This window comes from Sus scrofa, chromosome X (genome assembly GCF_054392235.1).
Source record: "Sus scrofa isolate SSC_HxYL_T2T_F1_AM1 chromosome X, Sscrofa_HxYL_maternal_Yorkshire_Landrace_v2.0, whole genome shotgun sequence".
Lineage (NCBI taxonomy): Eukaryota > Metazoa > Chordata > Mammalia > Artiodactyla > Suidae > Sus > Sus scrofa.
Genome location: NC_139401.1, coordinates 67537982 through 67561290, shown reverse-complemented (window position 1 = coordinate 67561290; position 23309 = coordinate 67537982). Strand labels below are relative to the sequence as shown.

At 39.5% G+C, this 23309-nt stretch overlaps 1 protein-coding gene across 5 annotated transcripts in view; it reads right to left on the bottom strand.

The window, feature by feature from the left end:
- OGT (O-linked N-acetylglucosamine (GlcNAc) transferase) overlaps positions 1-23309 on the bottom strand; it is a 37385-nt gene that overhangs the window by 5642 nt on the left and 8434 nt on the right. For 3 of the 5 annotated variants that reach the window (XM_005673712.4, XM_005673713.4, NM_001039748.2), the window contains 18 exon segments: positions 21730-21798; positions 18324-18440; positions 15122-15201; positions 14368-14563; positions 13793-13933; positions 13119-13219; positions 12826-12979; positions 12624-12725; positions 12248-12427; positions 11105-11263; positions 9940-10029; positions 7026-7151; positions 6173-6343; positions 5944-6060; positions 5683-5853; positions 3462-3614; positions 1182-1434; positions 544-667 (listed from right to left, as the gene is read on the bottom strand). In XM_005673712.4, coding sequence (XP_005673769.1) covers positions 544-667; positions 1182-1434; positions 3462-3614; positions 5683-5853; positions 5944-6060; positions 6173-6343; positions 7026-7151; positions 9940-10029; positions 11105-11263; positions 12248-12427; positions 12624-12725; positions 12826-12979; positions 13119-13219; positions 13793-13933; positions 14368-14563; positions 15122-15201; positions 18324-18440; positions 21730-21798 — 2504 coding nt within the window. 5 annotated transcript variants of the gene reach the window in all.

The window sequence follows — 23309 nt, the reverse complement described above, 5'->3', positions numbered from 1 at the left end:
TTTTTTCTATTTTTTTATTGAAGTATAGTTGATTTACATGCCTTTTAATCTTCTTGACTTACTTTTATTCAGCCATTTACTCTTTATATAGTAAAACCCATTGATCACTTCATCATAAAAGTTTAGGAGTTCCCGCTGTGGCGCAGTGGTTAACGAATCCGACTAGGAACCATGAGGTTGCGGTTTTGATCTCTGGCCTCACTCAGTGGGTTAAGGATCTGGCATTGCCGTGAGCTGTGGTGTAGGTCGCAGATGCGACTTGGATCTGGCATTGCTGTGGCTGTGGCATAGGCCGGCAGCTGTAGCTCTGATTAGACCCCGAGCCTGGGAACCTCCATATGCCGTGGGTGCGGCCCTAAAAAGCAAAAAAAAAAAAAAAAAAAAAAAAGTTTCAAAAGCTCTTCTCCCATCCAGAGAGCATAAAACTAATTCACTTATTTTGCGTTACTCTTATTTTATGATTTCATTTTATATAATTCTCCCTCAATTTACCTTATTTCTTTCACTTCGACACATAATTTGTTCATGGAAAAGTTTACTTACTATTCTAGATCAGTTCCCAGTTTCACAGCTATGTCTTCATATTCTTGTCTATTTTTAGCAATAAGCTCAAGACAACCTAAACAAGTAAGCTGGGAAGCCGCAACTCGAGAAGCAAGAGTCTCTCCTGCAATAAGAAAGATAGTAATTCCACATCTGAGAATGCAAATAGCACAGTTTAACATTATTTATGTTAAATATCCACACAATGTAGATGAGGAGTGCTCAAACTTAAACAAGTCTTGTTTTCTATCATCTTACCCTACATGTTGCTTCTAGCATACATGATTTCACCTGGAAGTGCCAACCCCAAAGGAGATTTTAAAAAGAACAAGCAGGAGTTCCCGTCGTGGCGCAGTGGTTAACGAATCCGACTAGGAACCATGAGGTTGCGGGTTCGGTCCCTGCCCTTGCTCAGTGGGTTAACGATCCGGCGTTGCCGTGAGCTGTGGTGCAGGTTGCAGACGCGGCTCGGATCCTGCGTTGCTGTGGCTCTGGCGTAGGCCGGTGGCTACAGCTCCAATTGGACCCCTAGCCTGGGAACCTCCATATGCCTCGGGAGCGGCCCAAGAGATAGCAACAACAACAACAACAACAAAAAAAAGAACAAGCAAGATTCCAATGATTTATCAGCAACTCACCTGGCATAGTCACCATAGGTGTCCCTGCCCAGAGGACATCCATCCCTGTGGTGTGCCCATTACAGAGTGGAGTGTCCAGGCAGACATCAGCTAGCTGGCCTCTCCGGACATGTTCCTCTTTAGGAGCAACGGGTGAAAAAATGATGCGGTTCTGGGGAAGGCCCATATTTTGTGCGTACTGTTGAATATTAGGTTCTCCTACTGCTGGAAAACGCAATAGCCATAGTACACTATTGGGAACACGCTTCAGAATCTAAAACAGGGAAAACAAGAACGGGTATGAATATTATTTCTGCCCTTCTCAAGAAAGGTTCTCTTTAATTTCTAATAATTCTACCATACTCTATTCTTTTCATCCAGATAGCAGCCTACTGTGAACTTAAGTCTTTCCTTCACACAGATAAATTAGATCAACTGAATTATAGGTTCCTGTTCTGCTTAGCTGTCCCCAAAGATAGTTCAAAGAAAGAAGAGACGGATGCAAGCAGACACAAAACAACTTGCTAATTGGCAAAATCTGAAGCAGCTATGGCCTATGGGAATTGATACTAGCAGTGGTTTTGGTCCATGAGATAGGAATTTTCCATTTCAAATTGTAAATCCCCCACCATGGCACAACAAATAAAAGTTAGCTCACATCTGCCAAACTTTATTTGCTTAATCTAGGTCAGGGGTCAACAGACTTTTTCTGTAAAGGACCAGAGAGCAAATTATTTTTGGCTCTGGTGCCAACATGGACCCTTTCATAACTATTCAATTCTGCCCTTGTCACTGGAAAGCAGCCATAGGCAATATTTAAATAAGTAGGCGAGGCTGTGTGTCAATCAAATTTTATTTACAAAAACAGGCAGTGGACTAGATTTGGCCCAGAGACCATAGTTTGCCAACCCCTAATTTAGATCTACATCTACTCAATGTATCATAAAAGTTCACCATCCCTTCTCTCAAAGCCACGGGAACAATGGACTTCAGAACATGGACTTCAGAATTTAGAATATTTTGGGAGTTCCCGTCGTGGCCCAGCAGAAACGTATCCAACTGAGAACCATGAGGTTGCAGGTTCAATACCTGGCCTCGCTCAATGGGTTAAGGATCCAGTGTTGCCACAGAAGCGGCTCAGATCTGGTGTTGCTGTGGCTGTGGTGTAGGCTGGCAGCTGTAGCGCCAATTAGACCCCTAGCCTGGGAACCTCCATATGCCACAGGTGTGGCCCTTAAAAAAGCCAAAAAAAAAAAAAAAAAGAGAGAGAGAGAGAAATTTAGAATATTTTAGATTTTAAAAACAAACTAGTACAGTGAATATAAATTACGTAACACTCTCAGCAAGAGCTCCCTGTAAACAAACATACTATTTTTGCATCAAGATGTAGGAATATTCATACTAAATGGAATAAATAAAGAACCATAAATAGCCTAACTTCAGTTCAGGTAGTTCTGCTGCCAAATAAATTTATCACGAACTTATGAACATGCTTTTTTATGGTTTTTTGGTTTTTTTTAATGAGGAGGTGAAGATTAAGAGACAATAAATCTGTACTCATCTGCTTCTTCTTCTCAACTCTCCTCTCTCCTTTAAAAATACAAAACAGATAAAAAACTAGATAGTAATCAGGAAAAAAAACCAAGAATTATCTCCATTTTAAAAAGCTCTATGGAATAAGAGCCAGATACAGATAGCAAAGTTTAGAACCTTCAGATGTCCTGCTTATACAAACTGGTCTGATGAACTAACTGAAAGGTAATGGCATAAACCAGTTCCTTCCTGGTTATAACTCTACAATATTGGAAGAATGATGTTAAACATGGGTCGGATGTACCTAACAGCTCTGCTATCAGATTAGACCATGGGTTGGCAAACTACAGCCTGTGAGCCAAATCTGGCACATTGCCTGTCTTCATAGATAAAAATTTCTTGGAAGATACCTACACTCATTCATTCACATAATGAATATGGTGTTTTCCTGCTACAATGGCAGAAGTGAACAGATGTGACAGAGTATAGACGGCAAAACCAAAAGTATTTATGCCATCTGGCCTTTTAAGAAAAAGCCTGCTGATCCCTGCTTTTCGACACATAAATTCTAAAAGTTCATAATGTGACATTTAGACACTAGGAAAAATCAAAAATCACTGAAAATCTACAACCCTTGAAGATTAGACATGAGCACAACAGCTCCTGAATGGAGATGGGGGGCGGGGTGGGCAGGGCAGTCTCAGCAAGATGGCCTATATACAGAATCTCTTAGAGTCTCTAGACAACAATGAATCCACATATACTCACATTTGCCCACATCTGCAAAGTAGAAGGGTCAATTTTATATAACTGATTAAAGTTACAGTACACAATAGCATCTTCTGGTAACCCATACTGAGAACGTGTGGTGACAATAATAGTACGGGGAACCTCCTCTCCAGTGGCAGCCTTATTGTTGATCTAGAACAAGAAAAAGAAAATGATGATTATATTTAAAGTCAACATAGTCCAATAGTTTTCAATCAATAAAGAATCCTTATGATGCAAAGTGGTATAACCATTTTTTTAAATTGAACTATAGGAGTTCCCATCATGGCTCGGCAGTTAACGAACCCAACTGGCATCCATGAGGATGAGGGTCCTTGGCCTTTCTCAGTAGGTTAAGGATCTGGCATTGCCATGAGCTGTGATATAGGTTGCAGACGCAGCTCAGATCCCGCACTGCTGTGGCTCTGGTGTAGGCCTGCAGGCTACAGCTCCGATTGGACCCCTAGCCTGGGAACCTCCATATGCTGCAGGTGCAGCCATAAAAAGACAAAAAACAAACAAAAAAATTGAAATACAGTTGATTTACAGTGTGTTCGTTTCTTCTATAAAGCAAAGTGAGTCAGCTATACATATATATTCTTTTTATATTCTTTTCCATTATGTTTTACTATAAAATATTGAATTATCATTCCCTATGCTATACAGTAGGAGTGGTATAACCATTAAAAGTCATGTCTCTGAACTATAATGAGAATATATTCATGATACCTTAAAGGAAAAAAGCTACAGCGTTATCTTAATTTGGAGAAGACTGTACTATGCAAAGTCTTACCCTAGCCAGAGTTCTCTTCAAATCTCAATTAATCCAACAGCAAGCTTTTGCTCACTTTTTTCTCTGTGAATGAAATGTCTTTTTCTAAATCACACCCACTTTTCAAGGCTAAATTTAAATTACCCTTCCGAACAATCTCTACGAAGACTGCCTCTCCTCACACTGATCATCACTATTTCTATGTACACAATTACAGTTTTATCTCACAATTCCCATACATCTGGTTACTGCCTTACACTATTATGTAACTATTCCAAGTGTGATGGACATTTCATACATATAGGTATTGTGTTCTACACTCAAAATGCTTTGTCCCTGTACACATACAATTTAAGAATTGTATCTTTTCCCCTTAAGTCAAGCATGCCTACCCTATTGTTTCAAAGGCCAGTTAATCGAAGGAGTAAAAAAACATATAACTGTCTTTTTTAGCCCAATACACATTATGGGTGACTAATTCCTTTACCTGAATTCACATCAAGCATCCTTTATATAAACTGTTATGCCACTAAAAGTGTTCATTCTAAGAGGTCAGGGATTCTGCCCTTATTTTCTCTTGACAGAGCTTACATATTCACTTATTCAAGTATACAATATATATTTACTGAGCACATACCACATTACTGTGGCTAAAACACAGGCCCTAAAGTCATTCAATTCAGTAATTCAATTCAAACTCAGAGAATTAAAACATGTTGAGCTGGATGTAAAGATATAACCCAAATATCACAGAAGCAGAGAAAATAGGTATCAATGGGGCAGGGAAGGAGAGCTGAGGAATACGGAGAAAAACGGACTCCTAGAGGAGCTGTCTAAACTCAGTGTCTTAAAGATGAGTAAGTTTTAACTGAGGAAAGGATGAGTTACAGAAGCAAGAAACTGTATGATGCCTACAGACAATTCACCATTGATAAGAGTAAAACCATAGGCAGGGAATAACAAGATATTAACACAGAAAACTCTCATTAAGTAACCTGCTGGCTGAATTCAAGAGACATTTTAAAAATCAAACAAACTGGAGTTCCCGTCGTGGCTCAGCGGTTACTGAACCCAACTAGCATCCATGAGGATGCAGGTTCAATCCCTGGCCTTGCTCAGTGGGTTAAAGATCCAGCGTTGCCGAGAGCTGTGGTGTAAGTCGCAGATGCAGCTCGGATCCTGCATTGCTGTGGCGTAGGCCAGCTGCTTCAGCTCCAATTCGACCCCTAGCCTGGGAACCTCCATGTGCCACGGGTACAGCCCTAAAAAGACAAAAAGACAAAAAATAAATAAATAAAAATAAAACAAACCTAGAAGATGTCAATTTCTACTGAATTCATTTCCTAATCTATAAAACAGGAGTAGTGATGCTCACCTCTTAGCATTATGAAATTTAGAAGTAAATGCATATTTGGTGGTACACAACATGCTCTATTATTCTCTTCTCACCTGGGTAGTTGCCAGTCCATTGCTAATACTGAATCCATTAATTGTTATTTGAATTTGTCCTCTGTTAATCATTTCAATAACTGCTTCTGCAATAGTATTCATAGGAATGACAGGCATATTAAGAGCTGTATTACTGCTGTCCGCATTGTCTCCTCCATCAGGACATTTCATCTTAAAATAATTACACAAAATACATCATTAGGGAAAAGATCCCAAATGTAGGTAACTTTATTTCAATGACAATATTGACCAGGTTCTGACCTTTACAATTTTCACATCTGGGAGACTATCAAGAAATGCTTTGAGGTCGATGCCATTCAGCACAATCCGATTGTCATAAATGTGCCCATTGGACTTAAAATCGATGACTGCTTTTTTCTAATTGAAAAAAAGTTTCAGACATGTCTTTTAGGATGGATAGGAACAGTAGCAAGGAAATAAGTGACTACAGTTCTTTGCAATTCCCCCACAGCACTGTTTTTCTACCTACCTTCAGGTGAGGGAACATATTGGCATGATCACCAATAAAGAAAGTATGGGGCATATAAGCCAGTTTCTCAGAATACTGCTCAGCAACTTCAGCAGGTGAAGTTTCCTGATCAGTGATGATATAATCCATGAAAAGCGCGCCACTAGTCCCAGGGTACCCCAGCCACATTGCCTAGAAGAAAAAAGAAATCAGACCTTCATCAAAAGAGTCTAAAATTAGGGAGTTCCCGTCGTGGCGCAGTGGTTAACAAATCCGACTAGGAACCATGAGGTTGCGGGTTCAGTCCCTGCCCTTGCTCAGTGGGTTAATGATCGGGCATTGCCGTGAGCTGTGGTGTAAGTTGCAGACTCGGCTCGGATCCCGCGTTGCTGTGGCTCTGGCGTAGGCCATTGGCTACAGTTCCGATTCGACCCCTAGCCTGGGAACCTCCATGTGCCGCGGGAACGGCCCAAAGAAATATCAAAAAGACAAAAAAAAAAAAAAAGAAAGAGTCTAAAATTAAATAAGTAAACAAACAAAACAAAGAGGGTGGACTTCTTTAGCCAAGAGCAATCAAGAAATATTTTAGATTAACCTTCTAGCACTAAAACATTTTTCCGATTTAAAAGAAAGAACAACTGTTTTTTACCCAACTACAAACTGCATGTTTCCATATACATGTACCTATGGGCACTGTGTTCTACACTCAAAATTATTTGTACCTGTGCATTTTCAAGAACTATACTTTTTTTAGTAAGTCAAGCATATCTGCTCTATTGTTTCAAATGCCAGGTAACCAGGGGTGTAGGGGGCAGCACATCACTGTCTTCTTAGCCCAATAAACAATGGGAGTGATTATTATTATTTCCTTTACCTGAATAGGAGCTGGCCTGAGAGCAAAGAGTTCATTGCGAGCACCCTTGGTATAACCATTCATATTTACAAGGATGTGTATACCATCTTGATGGATGCGATCGGCTGCTTTTCCGTTACATGGAATCTATGGAATAAAAAAATAAGAACTCACTATGTATAAATCTCAGACTAATTCAACTGATCTTAATGACATTAAACAAAATTCAAATTCCCAGATGCAAAAGTGGAAAGAACACAAATTACATTAATGCAAGGTAAAATATGATTAAGTGCCATTAAAATGGGCACAAAGCATTACAAAAACAATACAGCGGAAGGAGAGTTTACTTCTAGAATGAATGTATGAACAACTAACTAGCCTTCGTAGGGGGGTTGGTATCTGAAATGGCTCTTCAAAGATAGGAATTTGAGGGAGCTGGAGAGAATACAACCTTAGCAGAGAACTGCATGAATGAAGAACGAAAGTAAAGCACATGGTAGCTTTAAAAAATGGTAGCGTTGCTGTGACTGTGGCGTAGGCCGGCAGCTGTAGCTCCAATTCGACCCCTAGCCTGGAAACCTCCATATGCCGCGGGTGCGGCCCTGAAAAGACAAAAGATAAAAAAAAGTAATAATGGTGAGTAGAGTTCCCATCGTGGCTCAGTGGAAACGAATCTGACTGGTAACCTTGAGGACACAGGTACAATCCCTGGCCTTCCTCAGTGGATTAATGATCCGGCATTGCCATGAGCTGTAGTGTAGGTTATAAACACAGCTTGGATCCAGCATTGCTGTGGCTGTGGTGTGGACTGGCAGCTACAGCTCTGATTCGACCCCTAGCCTGGGACTCCATAGGCCATGGGTGCAGCCCTAAAAATAAAAATAAAAATAAATAAAAAACAAATTAAAAAATGGTGAGTGGATCACTTCTATTTGGTACAGGGTAAACCTGAGGGCGAATGGTGGGTGAAAAACATTGGTAAACAAGTTTGTAGTCAAACCTTGAAAGGTTGTGAAGGCCATGCTGAAGAGTTTAGACTTCATATATGCACACCAATGTTCACTGCAGCATTATTTACAATTGCCAAGATATGGAAGTGACCTAAGTGTCCATTGATGAATAAATGGATAAAGATGTGAGATACACACACACAAAATGGAATATTCCTCAGCTGTTTAAAAAAAAAAAAAGAAATCTTGCCATTTGCAACATGAATGGATCTACAGGGTATTATGCTAAGTGAAATAAATCAGAGAAAGACAAGTACCATATGATCTCACTTACAGATAGATCTAAAAAACAACAAATAAACAAAACAAAACAAAAACAGACTAGATACAGAGAACAAATGGGTGGTTGCCAGAGGGGAGAAGGAGTGAGGGGACAAAATAGGTAAACAGGATTAAGAAGTACAAACCTCCAGTTATAAAAATAAGCAAGCCGCAGGGATATAACATAAGGAATATGGTCAACGATACTGTAGTAACTTTGTATGGGATGACAGATGGTTACTAGACTTATCATGGTGACTTCATAATGTGTATAAATGTAAATTAACTATGTTGTATACCTGAAACTAACATAATATTGTATATCAACTATATTTCAATATATATATATATTAAAAATTAATCATTTTTGAGTTTCCACTGTGGCTCAGTGGTAACAAACCCGACTAGTAGCCATGAGAATGCGGGTTTGATCCCTGGCCTCACTCAGTGAGTAGAGGATTCAGCACTGCCATGAGCTGTGTGTAGGTTGCAGATGCAGCTCGGATCCTGTGCTGCTGTGGTATAGGTCACCAGCTGCAGCTCCGATTCAACCCGTAGCCTGGGAATTTCCATATGCCATATGTGCGGCCCTAAAAAGGGAAAAAAAATTAATTTTTCTTTTTTTAAGAATTTAGCCTTCAGTCAATAAGCAGTGAGTCCCTGAAGGCCTCGAAGGCAGAGGGCAGTATGCCTCGTGGTCACAAAGAGTCCAACCCTACAACAAAAACAGTCAGGCATACTTCTAAAGCAACAGCTGTAACACAAAAGATGTTGGTACAAATTATTTATGAAATGACAAGAGTCTCACAACCCTTCTGCTAGGACTTCAACAATTCATATATGAATTACTAGTTATACAACGCATGCCTATATTAGTCACCAAAGGGGCCAACAGAGTCTATACGAAAAAACTTTAGGGAGTTCCCATTGTGGCTCAGTAAATTACGAACCCGACTAGTATCCACGAGGATGCAGGTTCAATCCCTGGCCTCGCTCAGTAGATTAAGTATCCGGCCTTGCCGCCAGCTGTGGTGTAGGTCTGTAGGTCACAGGCACAGTTCAGATCCCACATTGCTGTTGCTGTGGCATAGGCCAGCAGCTGCAGCTCCAAATCAGCCCCTGGCCTGGGAACTTCCATGTGCTGCAAGTGCAGCCCTAAAAAAAAGGGAAAGAGAAAACTCTAGTCCACGCCTTCAGCAAATTAGTCCACAACTTCAGCAAACAAGTTTCAATCTTAATTTATCATAAAACTTTTGCTCCTAGAAGAAACAGCAATGGAGCAAGTATAGAAATAAAGATAACCAAAGGTAAAAGGCCCTTTAAATGAGCTATCTGCTGTTCTTCCAAGCCACCATTTTGCTCAATTTATTTAATGTTAGGCATTTACTGTTACTAGTGCTAGCCCAATCCCCAGAAATATACCAAGCACAAATATACCACATTTCTATTTCATTTGCAACCTCTCAGCAAAATCCATGCTGATTATAAATTTAATGTAATATTTGTAAACAATCAAGGAAATAAGATCAAAGCAATTGCCCATATGTATGGAGTAGCTAATATTCAATACCTGTCATGAAAAATGCAAGCTATAATACACCTACAGTTTCATTCATTATTTGTTCAAAATAAAAAGTTGGAAGTGTAAGGGTTTCGCCTACCTGAGAAAGATCAATGAAATGATTGGCTTCTGCCATCACCTTCACTCGGAAGTTTGTGCCATCATCTGGGCTCAGGGCATAACAGAATACCTGAAAGGCGACACATACGATATTTAATAACCTTGACGCAAACCTTTCCAAAAGGTTTTGAGCGCAACACTTAACGGTGCCAATAAAGCCACCACTGAGGGTTTGTTTGGTTTTATAAATAAATAGTGACTCATGGAAAAATGGGCAAAAGACCTGAATAGACATTTCTCCAAGGAAGATATACAGATGGCCAACAAACACATGAAAACATGCTCAACATCGCTGATTATAAGAGAAATGCAAATCAAAACTACCATGAGATACCACCTCACACCAGTCAGCATGGCCATCATTAATAAATCCACAAATAACAAGTGCTGGAGGGGCTGTGGAGAAAAGGGAACCCTCCTGCACTGCTGGTGGGAATGTCAACTGGTACAGCCACTATGGAGAACAGTTTGGAGATACCTTAGAAATCTATACATAGAACTTCCATATGACCCTGCAATCCCACTCTTGGGCATCTATCCGGACAAAGCTCTACTTAAAAGAGACACGTGCACCCGCATGTTCATTGCAGCACTATTCACAATAGCCAGGACATGGAAACAATCCAAATGTCCATCGACAGATGATTGGATTCGGAAGAGGTGGTATATATACACAATGGAATACTACTCAGCCATAAAAAAGAATGACATCATGCCATTTGCAGCAACATGGATGGAACTAGAGAATCTCATCCTGAGTGAAATGAGCCAGAAAGACAAAGACAAATACCGTATGATATCACTTATAACTGGAATCTAATATCCAGCACAAATGAACATCTCCTCAGAAGAGAAAATCATGGACTTGGAGAAGAGACTTGTGGTTGCCTGATGGGAGGGGGAGGGAGTGGGAGGGATCGGGAGCTTGGGCTTATCAGACACAACCTAGAATAGATATACAAGGAGATCCTGCTGAATAGCATTGAGAACTATGTCTAGATACTCATGTCGCAACAGAAGAAAGGGTGGGGGAAAAAACTGTAACTGCAATGTATACATCTAAGGATGACCTGACCCCCTTGCTGTACAGTGGGAAAATAATAAAAAAAAAAAAAATAGTGACTCTGGGGGAACACTAGTCTTACCTCAAATTTATCAGGATTGTGCATGCCTGGAATAGACTGCATAAGGTGAGAAGTAGGATGATTCCCAAAGTCAGAACTCACATATCCTACACGTAGTCGACCATCACTGAGCTTCAGGTCTTTTGGATGTTCATATGGTGGTTTATGAAGGACATTAATCTACCAATAGAATTCAACGCTTGTCAGTAAAGTTGAGTCAAGTCAGTAAACATGTAAATATTCAAGGGAAAACCGACTAAAAATATAACACCAAACATGAACCTCACACCTACTGTGAATGGTTTGCCCAGAATACGTGAATACTTAATTCATATAGCCAGTTCAATACAGCCTTAACAATTTATATAACATGCTTTATACTTTGACCTGTTTCTGAGGCCTATGAAACAGCCCAAGCAAATCTAAAACTTGTAGGAGGAAGGAAGGCAGTGTGGACAAAGCATTTCTAAAACCCTGAATTCTAGAAAATTCTGTAGGGAAACATTTTTTTTTTTTTAATTACACCGAGGAGTTCCCGTCGTGGCTCAGTGGTTAACAAATCCGACTAGGAACAATGAGGTTGCGAGTGTGATCCCTGGCCTTGCTCAGTGGGTTAGGGATCCGGTGTTGCCATGAGCTGTGGTGTAGGTTGCAGACGCAGCTCGGATCCCCACATTGCTGTGGCTGTGGCGTAGGCCGGTGGCTACAGCTACAATTGGACCCCTAGCCTGGGAACCTCCATATGCTGCAGGAGCGGCCCAAGAAATGGCAAAAAGACAAAAAAAAAAAAAAATTACACCAAGCACTCCACTCTATTCTGCTGAGCAAATTCCCACCTTTGATCAAGCAGTCCTCTAATTCTCAAAGATGAGTATAAATTCCACTTTATTAAAAATTATGATTTTAAAATTAAAGGAAAATACCATCAGCTTACTTTTAGTATTTCAGCTAAGGATTCTATCTTATAGAGCAAAAAGGGTTATAAAAGGGTTATGATCAGGACAGCACACAATGGGAGGGGCTTCTGGACTGGCTCACAAAGTTTTATTTCTCAACTTGGGTGGTGTTCACCTTATAACTCATTAAGCCATACACTTGATTCAAGTAGTTTTCTCTGTGTTTTACAACAAAAAGATTAAAACAAACAAACAAACAAAATTGCACCTTATCCAAGCAGAGGTTCCCATGCCGCTCAGCAATAGCCTTCCTGAAGCCATGAGAAAGAGGATATAGCATACTATGATGAGGATGCACAGAAGGCAACCTATTCTTCTCTAACTGGTCAGCCACAATGCTGACCAACTTCTTCATTCGCTCATCATAGTCTGTCCAATCACAGACAATCTAAAGGAGACAAAAGAAGTTGTTAGCCAGAAAACCTTATTCCAGGACTTAACATTTTCTGTTCTTTCACCTAAAGTCAAGTCAGATAACCTATTAAAGATACACTGTCTCCAGCCAGGCTTGGATTAATATGGTACGTAACAATTAAACAGTGATTATAACCCTAAAAGCCAATTACTGGCCCATTATTCTTTACCTGTAGGCAATGAGCCAAATTGCAATAAGCATCAGGAAAATCAGGTTTAAGCTTCAGAGCAGTGCGATAAGAAGCGATTGCTTCTGGAATATTCCCTGAATCCTGGAAATAAATAAAGTGAGATGGTTAAAATTTTCCCTAAAATTAAACATTAAGTGCTAAGACGCACATATCATGAAGAACTATATATAAGTAACAGCACCTTGTGAATGGAAGCCAGATTGCTGTGGGCATCTGCAAACGCAGGGTTAATCTGAATGGCACGAGTATAACACTGCAAGGCTCCCTGAACATCCTGCATCTCCTTTAGAGTGTTTCCCATATTAGAGTAAGCATCAGCAAAGGTAGGACTGATTCTAAAGGAGAGGACAAAGATTTTATTTACCTAGTACAAAAACCTTTAACCCCTGTAATGTTAATTTAGCCTGCTGGTATTAAAAGCCCCACATACCAAATGCGCCAAATGCCAAAAAAATAAGGCTGTGAGTCACTTACCGAATAGCCTCCTTATAATGCATCAAAGCTTCCTGAAGTTTTCCCTGCTGCTGCAATACACTTGCTAAATTTGAATGGGCAGCAGCAAACTCTGGGAAGACCTATAAAGAGTCAAGATGATAACTAAGGCTTTAAAAAAAATTGCCAAAACAGCAGTAATAACTTACAATAAGAACTTTGCTCAAGTACCTTTATATCGCTATACTTCTCTACCTTCTCTAAGTCTACTCATTCTTCAAAGCCAAATAGTTCAAATTCCCTTTATTTTATACCTCTCCAAGTTTCAAAACTTAATGAGGTAGCCCTCTCCTCATCTTAGTTTATGCTGGTAAGCCCAGCATCTCTCTCTTCAAAACTCCTACCACAACTACCAACCAACATTACAGCCATCAGACACTGAAATTATATACTTACTGGTGATTCCTCCTGAACTATAGCCTACTGCTTAAATTTTTTATGCAGATCTTATCTACTCATAAAAATAACAAACTCAATGTTAAGGATTTTCTTGAATGTTACACAGGACCTCACGCATATCTTAGGTACTCAATTACTCGTTCAACAAATGATTCAGCCACTATTTTTACAAAAAAGGTGGATGACACGGCAAACTTAACTGCTTTCCCTCTACTATCACACAGACAAAATACCCAGCTACACCACCCTCAACATACTTCTAATGCTTTACGATACAAGCGAACTGCCTCTTCAATGTTCCCCTGTTCTCGTTTGATGTTGGCTAGGTTATTCAGAGAGTCTGCATGGGTGGGACACAGTCGAAGAGCTGTATTATAACAATCTTCTGCCTCGGCAACCTAAAAAACAAAACAAACTATTCAAAACCTATACAGAGGAATCACAGAGGTACTGCTGATGTTATTCTTTTTTTTTTAGGGCCGCATGCATGGCACATGGAAGTTCCCAGACCAGGGGTCGAATAGGAGGTACACACCAGATCCCCCACCTACTGAGAGAGGCCAGGGATAGAACCTGAGTCCTCATGGATACTAGTCAGATTCACTTTCGCTGCCCCACAAGTGGAACTCCCTGATGTTATTCTAACAAGTGCTTAGTTAAGCCAAATGGCTGGTAATACTCCAGAAAATGGGTATTTTTGCTATTCTTCCTCTCAACCAAAACTCCAAGGTAAAAGAATTTACCACCTCGATATTTAATGACAATATGTCCAAAAATGACTTTTTTTTAATCCTACCAGGTAACAAAGAAATAGACCGAAAAAAGTCCTTACACTGCCCTTCTCTTTGAGAGCGTTGGCTAGGTTGCAGTAAGCATCAGGGAAATGTGGTTGCAGTTCAATAGCTCGCCTGTAGGTGTCAATTGCCAGATCTATCAGGCCTTGCTCATAGTATACACAAGCCAGGTTGCCGTGTACCACTGCATGATTTGGGCTCAAACTTAGTGCACGAAGGTAAGCTGCCACAGCTCTGTAAATAAAAACACACACACACACACACACAAAATGCAACTAACTTTCAATGGATATTTTGTTCCAATTATTTCATGCTATACTCTATCAAAGTATATCAATTAGTTTCAACTAGTTACAGTTAATTCATGCCATACTAAATCTCAAATCAAAATTGCACCTTTATAAAATGTATCTTTACACTGAAAAAATTTTCTATATCCACATAAGAAATAGACTTTCCTTTGACAATAACAAAAAGTTAAAAGTCAGGATTTACTTAGCTTTCTGAACCAGATCAAAGAAATAATTTAGTCTAAAAGATAACCATTTCAACAGTTCTACAATAAAGGATATCACAACTAAACTCCTAGTGAGAAGGACAGTGCCTTTGTGAAAAGCCAACAATGAAAAGTTGTGCAACAATAAAACTATAATAAAAGGTAACACAGAACACCCAATCAGGGAAAAGAAACATATTAGAAAAAGAAAGTATTTCAGTGAACCACTGTCATAATTTCAGGCCAAACTCTCAAGTGTTGATACAATAAAGACTCCAAATAGAACATTCTCTCACCTGTCAAAAATCCGTGCCTCTTTCAAGACATTTCCTAAATTGATATAAGCATCCAGAAAATTGGGGTCAAGGGTGACAGCCTAAAAATTGCAAGACAGTTACTTAGAGCAAGTTAGGATTTCAGATTAACTTCCCAATCACAATTTTTTATTCTGTGATGATTTGAGACCTCCAATTACATTTTCTAGGATAATTAAATCTTATTTCTTTCTTTTTTAAAACCCAATTTAGTACCTACTCATTATCCACAAATTTCAATGTTATCAAAATAATTTCTCATGTAATATAAGAGCAAAATGTGTCCTAAAGGGAAAAACTTTAAATTGCATCTGCTCCAATTTTATTGAGCTGAATACATCTAATGGTTGGTCATAGTTTATTCTCGATTAATCAGCCTAGCTTGGAGTTCTCGCTGTGGCACAGTGGGTTCAGAATCCAACTGCACTGGCACACATTGTTGTGGAGATACAGGTTCGATCCCCAGTCCAGCGCCATGGGTAGGTTGCAGTTGTGGCTTGGATTTAAATCCCTGGCCCAGGAACTTCCATATGATCATAGGTGCGGCCATAAAAATTTAAAAAAAAAATCAATCTAGCTCTTCTAAAAAAATGGCAGGAAGAAGCAGCAAGCTCTAACTGGAAAAGGAAATATATACCTCAGTAACTACAACTGTATACTCAGACCTTAGTAAGATATGTAATTAAAGCTATATACTCAGTAAGACATTACTACTTCAAGGGGATACTAATGACTAAGTATTTTCATCCAAGTAGTTCTGATGATCTCTTAAAATATGACCATATATATCAACATCAGTAATTCTCAACCCTGGCAGTATATTAGAATTCACCTCCTAAATGGTGCCTGGGCTCCATCACAGACCAGTTAAATCAGACTCTCTGAAAATGGGGACAGGACATTCATATCTTTTACAAGTTTCTCATATGCAACCAAGGAGAACCACTGAGCAACAGAGTAGGTAGGTACTCTTTTAGTGTAATAGATGGAAACCTGAACTGAAATATTGAAAAGGTAAAGGTAATGAGAAACTGAATATATTTAAGACTTATTAAAAACACTTCCTCTTAGATGGCAACTCTGTAATAAAGACAGCATGATGCACTTAACTTACATTGTCTTCAGTGATAGATGTCCACCCCCAAAACTTAACTTTATATTACGGAAAATTTCAAATATATACAAAAGCAAAGATCTATAACAAACCCCCAGATATCTATTATCCAATTTCAACAACTAAAAAAAATCATGTTCAATCCTATTTAACCTATATTCCAACCTAACCTGCCCTCTTTCCAGATCGTTTTGAAGCTAATCCCAGGCATATCACTTCAAAATACTTCAAAATACATTTCAGGGACAATACAAGAATACTTTTCCCTCCCAACATAACCACAATACCAATATTACACCTAAAACAAATGATGGCAACTCCTTAATATCAAATATACATTTAGTGGTCTAATTTCTGATTAACTTTGATTCAGGACCCAAATAAAACCCATACAATTAACATGCCTTTGTGAGGTTTTTTTAATCTTTTAAATTAAAATTTAAATTCAAATCTCCATTTTTATTCCTATAATTTGTTGAAGAAATCACTACCATTGTCCCATATAGCTTCCCTCAGTTTGAAATTACAGATCGCACCCCTATAGTGTCCTTCAACATGTTTAGGTTTAGGAAATAACCTGTCCCATGTATTTCCTATAAATTGGTAGTCAGAACTACGGGCTTAATCAGGCTACTTCACTGGTGAAAATATCTACTTCCACCACAAAGTATAAAATGTCTGATTGTGGCTTTTTTTGCCACTGATAAATGCCCAAACTTATTATTGGTGATTACTCTATCATTCCTTCTTCATTTATTAGCTGGAACACTTACACAAAGAGAAACTTCCCCCATAAACTATTGGGTTACCCTGATATCCAACTCATACAGGCGAGAGAGGAAAACTTTTTAACCAGTTTTCAAAATGAGTTGCTCCTTATCTTCCAAAGATGGCACATGAGGGAGTTCCCATTGTGGCTCAACAGGTTACGAACCCAACTAGTATCCATGAGGATGTGGGTTTGATCCCTGGCCTCACTCAGTGGATTAAGGATCTGGCACTGCTGTGGGCTGTGGTATAGGTCACAGACGTGACTCAGATCACACATTGCTGTGGCTGTGATATAGGCCAGCAGCTGCAGCTCTGATTCAACCCCTAGCCTGGGAAATTCCATATGCTGCATGCATGGCCTTAAAAAGCAAAATAAACAGAAGTTCCCATTGCGGCTCAGCAGAAACAAATCTGACTAGCATCCATGAGGATGCTGGTTCAATCCCTGGCCTTGCTCAGTGGGTCAGGGATCCAGCGTTGTGGTAAGCTGTGGTGTAGGTCACAGACACAGCTCAGATCTGGTGTTGCTATGGCTGTAGTGTAGGCCAGCAGCTGCAGCTCCGATTCAACCCCAGCCTGGGATCTTCCATATGCCGTCGGTTCAATCCTAAAAAAACCAAAAAAAAAAAAAAAAAAAACCCAAAAAAATAAAGACCCACGAATTTCTTTTTAGCATAATTATGCACTCATGAATTGAAATATATTTTCTCAGTTTCAATATATTTCAGTTACTTTTCCTACTGATGCTCAACTCCCATCTTTAGCCAGTGGGAGCCTCTCCCAGTTGCCTTCCAAGTCTTTTTAACATAAATATATCAAAATTTCCTTGCTTTCTAGTATCACACAGTACTCCAGATTAATTCTGTACATTTCCTGTCCCATATCAAATATGACCAGTGTCCATGAAGACTTAGGTTTGATCCCTGGCCTCACTCAGTGGGTTAAGGATCCAGCATTGCTGCGAGATGTGGTGTAGGTCACAGAGGTGGCTCAGATCCCAAGTTGCTGTGGCTGTGGCTTAGGCCAGCAGCTACAGCTCCAATTTGACCCCTCACCTGGGAACTTCCATATGCCGTGGGTGTGGCCCTAAAAAGACAAATAAATAAACAAATCAATCAATTAAATTAAAAAAGAATTTTTTATTACTAAGATACATTTTCAATGCAAATGCTACAATGCTGTCAGAGAAACAAATATATTATGTGACTGGTTAAGTAAAGGCCTATTATTTAGTTCTAGTAGAAACTCCTTGCATACATAAGCACTTCATAAATACTAATTATTAATTTAACGACTAACCTTTTCAAAGTGATGAATTGCAAGCCAAATCTCCCCTTGTGCATTGAAAACACAGCCAAGATTACTCCAAGCTACTGCAAAGTTCGGTTGCGTCTCAATTGCTTTCAAATAACATGCCTTAGGAGGGTTTAATGAAAGAAGATGGGAGGGAAAGGAGGTAAAGGGAAAGGGGAAAATTTGTAAAGGGAAAAAAAAAAAAAGATTGGGGGAGGGGGGAAGAAGGTGATATCATTATTCCTTCTCTGACCAGCCAAAAGTGACCCTGCAGCATAGGCTCGCTTGCGCCAAAACTAATGCGCTGCCACAGCTGGCTGCTCCTGCGCTTGCGCCACCAGAACCCAGGTGCAAACCACCATGTTCAGTTCTGCCAACCAATGACCAACCCTTACACTGGGACTTAACCAGGAAGTCAGCTGCCTTAAGACTCTATGCTAAACTTCTCCTATCCGAACACCTAAGGTTTCCTGCTGTTTTCAAATAGTATCTAGAAGGCGCCACTTAAGGCTAAATCCTTTCCCCACTCCTGCAAGTTTCCCAAAGTGTGTTCTACAACATGTTAATAGGTAACACTGGAAAAAAGGATTTCATGATCAAACACAGTAGGAAAACAAAAAACAGGTTTCTTGACTACAGGACTTCCCTAAGCCTTTAATAGTATACACAGGGTTCCCTGAACTTAGTTGACCATGGAACTCTTCTTTCATTAGACATGTTATGAGAATACTATAAAACACATTTTGGGAAATGCTGCTCTAAATAAATAATAATGTTCCTCGCTAACATCAAAACCATGCTACTGAGGAGGAAAATGTTTTTCTGTCCAGATAGCATAAGGCCAAGCTCTAAGTCACATCCTCACAATGCCCCTGTCTCCCAAGGGGGACTGAAGCTGAAACCTCATATGACAGGATTGCACCTAGGTTGAGGTCCCTGTAATGCGAGCGCAAACATCGCTTGCGCAACCTAACAGCATCGCGCTGCGCAATCGCTGCGAACTGCTGCGCTACATAGAACACCCCTAGACGCAGCAAACGGCCAACCAGATCCATTAATCTACTAGACAGGCCCATAGAGAATAACTGTTTAATGAGATTAGTTGGACTTGAGGTATGTTAAAACCCAATTTTATCCAAAAAGGCTACAGGATAGGACTGAGGGAGCCAGTCAATCAGATTACTCATCTAGTCAACCGTTCACAGGGGCTCATTCGCACGCATTGCGCATTAACGCTGCGCAGCCTTTGCGCTACTGCAGGGTCACAGCGCATCATCAGAAGAGCAGAATGCTGCAATCCAAACAAAGAAGAAAAAAGGAAAAAAATGAACAACAAGAAGAGTTAGAAGCTTTTACTAGTAAATTATCTCTAATAATTTTTAATATCAATTAACTTTTACTTATCTTTGACAGAATTGTGGCTATAGTATAAAACATTCTCTTACATAACTTGCTTGTAAATAAAATTATTTTAAGCTGTTTCTGAAGCCACAAGACAGAAGATTCAGGCATGGAGGCAAATTGTTTTGCTGTGGCAGTTACAAACCCGTTACCATATTTCTCATCATGTGACTTTTCGGTGCGTTCCTTGCTGGAAGAGGAGGAGGTGTGTGTCTGCCCTAGATCCAGGCCTCGAGCTCCCTTCAGCGAGGCACCTTACGCATGGAATAGGAGGTTTCACCCACCTGAAACCTTCTAAATACAATATCAATGGTGAAAAACCAAAAACAAGAGAGAAAATAAAAACAAGATCATTAGTAAAAGTTCAACAAAGCAATTGAAATTCTTTGGATGTCTATTACATATGGGAATGAGGACAGTCTCAAGTCTGTAATATGGGAAACATGCAGAAGGGAGAGGGTTAATCAGGGCTATTTGCATACAGCAGGGATTTTTGCTGGAAGAAAGGCTCTTCGTTTTCTACAAAGACAACTTAATTTTGCTTCCATCTACTAGGAATATGCTGGCTTGAATTTTCAAATGCACTGATTACAAAAGAAATACATTGCATTTCACTCAAGAGTATTTTCTTGATCACTAAGTTCTCACAAAAACAGAATAACATTTTTCAAACTAGGTGTCTCCAGAGCTCTGAAATAAAGAAGTCAGCAACCTAAGGCAGGCGCAATGTCTCAGCCTAAACCGATCTCTAAAGCTGCAGTGAAGTGCAATTCATGTTAGCTGTCCGCTTGGTGGGGTGATAATTAATAGAAGCTTATCAAATATTTGTTCTATAAATTACCAATTAGATTTATCAGCTAAGATTGAAATCAATTACAATTCATTAGCTGGAAACCTACATAAGGTTAATCCAAAGTGTCAGCAGAATTTACGAGCTATGCACTTAAAACTAGTGCCTTTTAACATTAGATGGTGCTGAAAAGCCTTCGCCCTCCCTGGATGAAGCAGTCAAACAGACAGCTACGCTGCGCATACACTCCACGCATTAGCATGCGCGTGGGGCTCAGAGCAACAGGTGGGAGTTTCAGAAGCATTCTGGTTTCTCCCCACTCCTCACCCCTGCAGCGCGGTTGCGTAAGGTGGCTTGTAACAAGACAATTTCATTTATAAATTTAATTTAAAATTATACCAAAAGCTTTAATAACCCAACCTGGTATTCAAATTCATTATTTGGAAACACAGAATGCTAAAAGCCACCTTTCCACTTTGGCAAGTTTTCTTTCGATCAGTCCATTTCCCAAACAAACCAGCTTTGGCCTCTTTTTTTTTTTTTTTTTTTTTTTTTAAGGAGGTGGGGCGGGGAGGAATAAAAGAAGGAAGTAAGGAAGAAAAGAAGGTAGACAACTAGGATTGGAAAAGAGGAAAAGGAACTTGGGGAAGGGAGTGGGGACAAGAAGGGGCAGGATGTTCCAATTACTAATTTGCGATCATTTAATAGCCTTTCTTCCATTGTAAAAAGGGTGAGGAAGATGAAGGGAGGAAGGTTAAATAAGAATTTTAAATGCCAGTATTACAGGGTAACATTTGGATGAAATTCTTCTCCACTTACAAGCCACAAAGGACTTAGAAGAGCAGCATTTTCAATGGCACCTGCATCATATAGGAGTCTTGAGCCAAATCACAGGCGCTCTGCTTGTCACCAGCAGGCAAGCCTCAGATTTGAAGGAATGTTATTTATTCCCACATAAGATCATGACGGAGCCCAGTGTTATAAAGATGATCTAGCTCAGCAGAAAGGCTCCAAAATGTTCAGGTTCTTGCTTTACCCCCAGATTTAGAACAGATATGCCAAAGCCTGGCCCTGCTCTAGTCTGAGGCGATTCATGCCGTCAGTTTTCCTCAGTTTCATAGGACTGTTTTGTGAAGATAGCTCAACGAAGAGTTGAAGACTTGGCAAAAAGTACAAGTTTCCATAACACTGCTGTTTAAATGTGTTCTATCAAACACCTACCTTGGCTTCTTCCAAGCGACCCAGGGCTTTGAGCAGGTTCCCCAGGTCACTGCGAACACAGTACAAATCCTAGAAATCCGGAGATACTCCGTCATTAATTATATTCTGCTTTGTCACCCAAAGACATTTTGAAATTACTTTCATGCATCTAGCTCCATTATTTTATTGTCAACTAGAAACACTGCTTGACAAATTTAAGTACAGAATCACGATCCCTCATCCTCAATTTTGAATTCAAAAAAAATTTCAAAAACTCAATTGATAATTAAATCTGACTTGAACTAGCATGAAGTTATTTACAGAATTTATTGATGCCACTTTGTGTGATTACTTATACCTTTTGCTGCAGAAATATAAATGTTTTACTAGAAGGTGCTGCTCCAGACCTACCTGAGAGTTATATGTGGTATTATCATCTTTCTAGAATCCTAAAAATTCTGAATTTTAAGATGCATTTGATCCCATCTGTTTCAGATAAAAGACTATAGGCCTTGTTATCTATAGCTTTTCCTCTCCCCAAATGTCATGTTTAAAAAAAAAAAAAAAGGCACCAAATATTTGTTCAACTCTTTTGTTTGAGGTTATGATGAACCACTCCTATATCAAAGGTCGAAAATTTTCCATAGTGGAAAAAAGTATTTAGCTGTGATTAGTTATCAGCAAACCCACCCTTAGGCTGCCAGGCATATTTAGAAACCTTGACTTCATTTTCACTCTTAGACAGAAGGATTACCATCCAACCAAAGCTTTAATTCTGACACCTGGCATTAGATTACTCATTAGTATTAAGTGCCATTAGAGTTGAGTGGGCAAATAATGAAAAGCAGTTGACTCTGCTTTTTATTAGCAGCACAATTGTGCTGCTAGTCATCTGACTCACCAGTCCGTCCATCAGTATGAAAGACACGTCAGAACAGTGAGCTTCAATTTTTATTTGTCCTTGTTTGCCTTGTCAGTCAACAAGCAAAGACAATGGCAATAGGGAGTAAGCTTATCATTCCAAACTGTTCCACAAGTGGAAGAGCCTTAAACTAAGTCCTAGAAAGTGAAATGTTGTCAAGTGTGCCAAAGTATCATCTGTATTATTCCATGTGCAACCATATTATGGTTTCCAGAATCAGATGATTAATTTTACCAATAAACAGCTTTTGTAATTATATATTATCATCCATCAGGTGAACCAAAAGTCAGTGAGTCACTGAGCAAAGACAGGCTGCCACAGAACAACCCTATAGTTGGCCATACTAGGTCAGTTCCATGAGCTACCTGATCTGCCTGTCCATGGAGCAATGATTGGTATTTTGGGAAAGAATGGTTGTCTCCCAGTGACCTCAAGCACAAAAGGCTAATACTAATCCTCATAGGTATCATTAATCTTATTATACACTTCTCCTCTAATGAGTGTAAGTACTTTTTAACCCCATTTATACTCTGAGAAGTAATGAATTCTATAATCTTGCTATCTACTTTGTAAGATTTTTTTCCCCCTAAATTTTAAAGGTTACCCTTCTGTTTTGGCAGACCACAACTGAACAATCCAATCTGTTCATACAAACTCCTACTATATCTGATTATTGTGG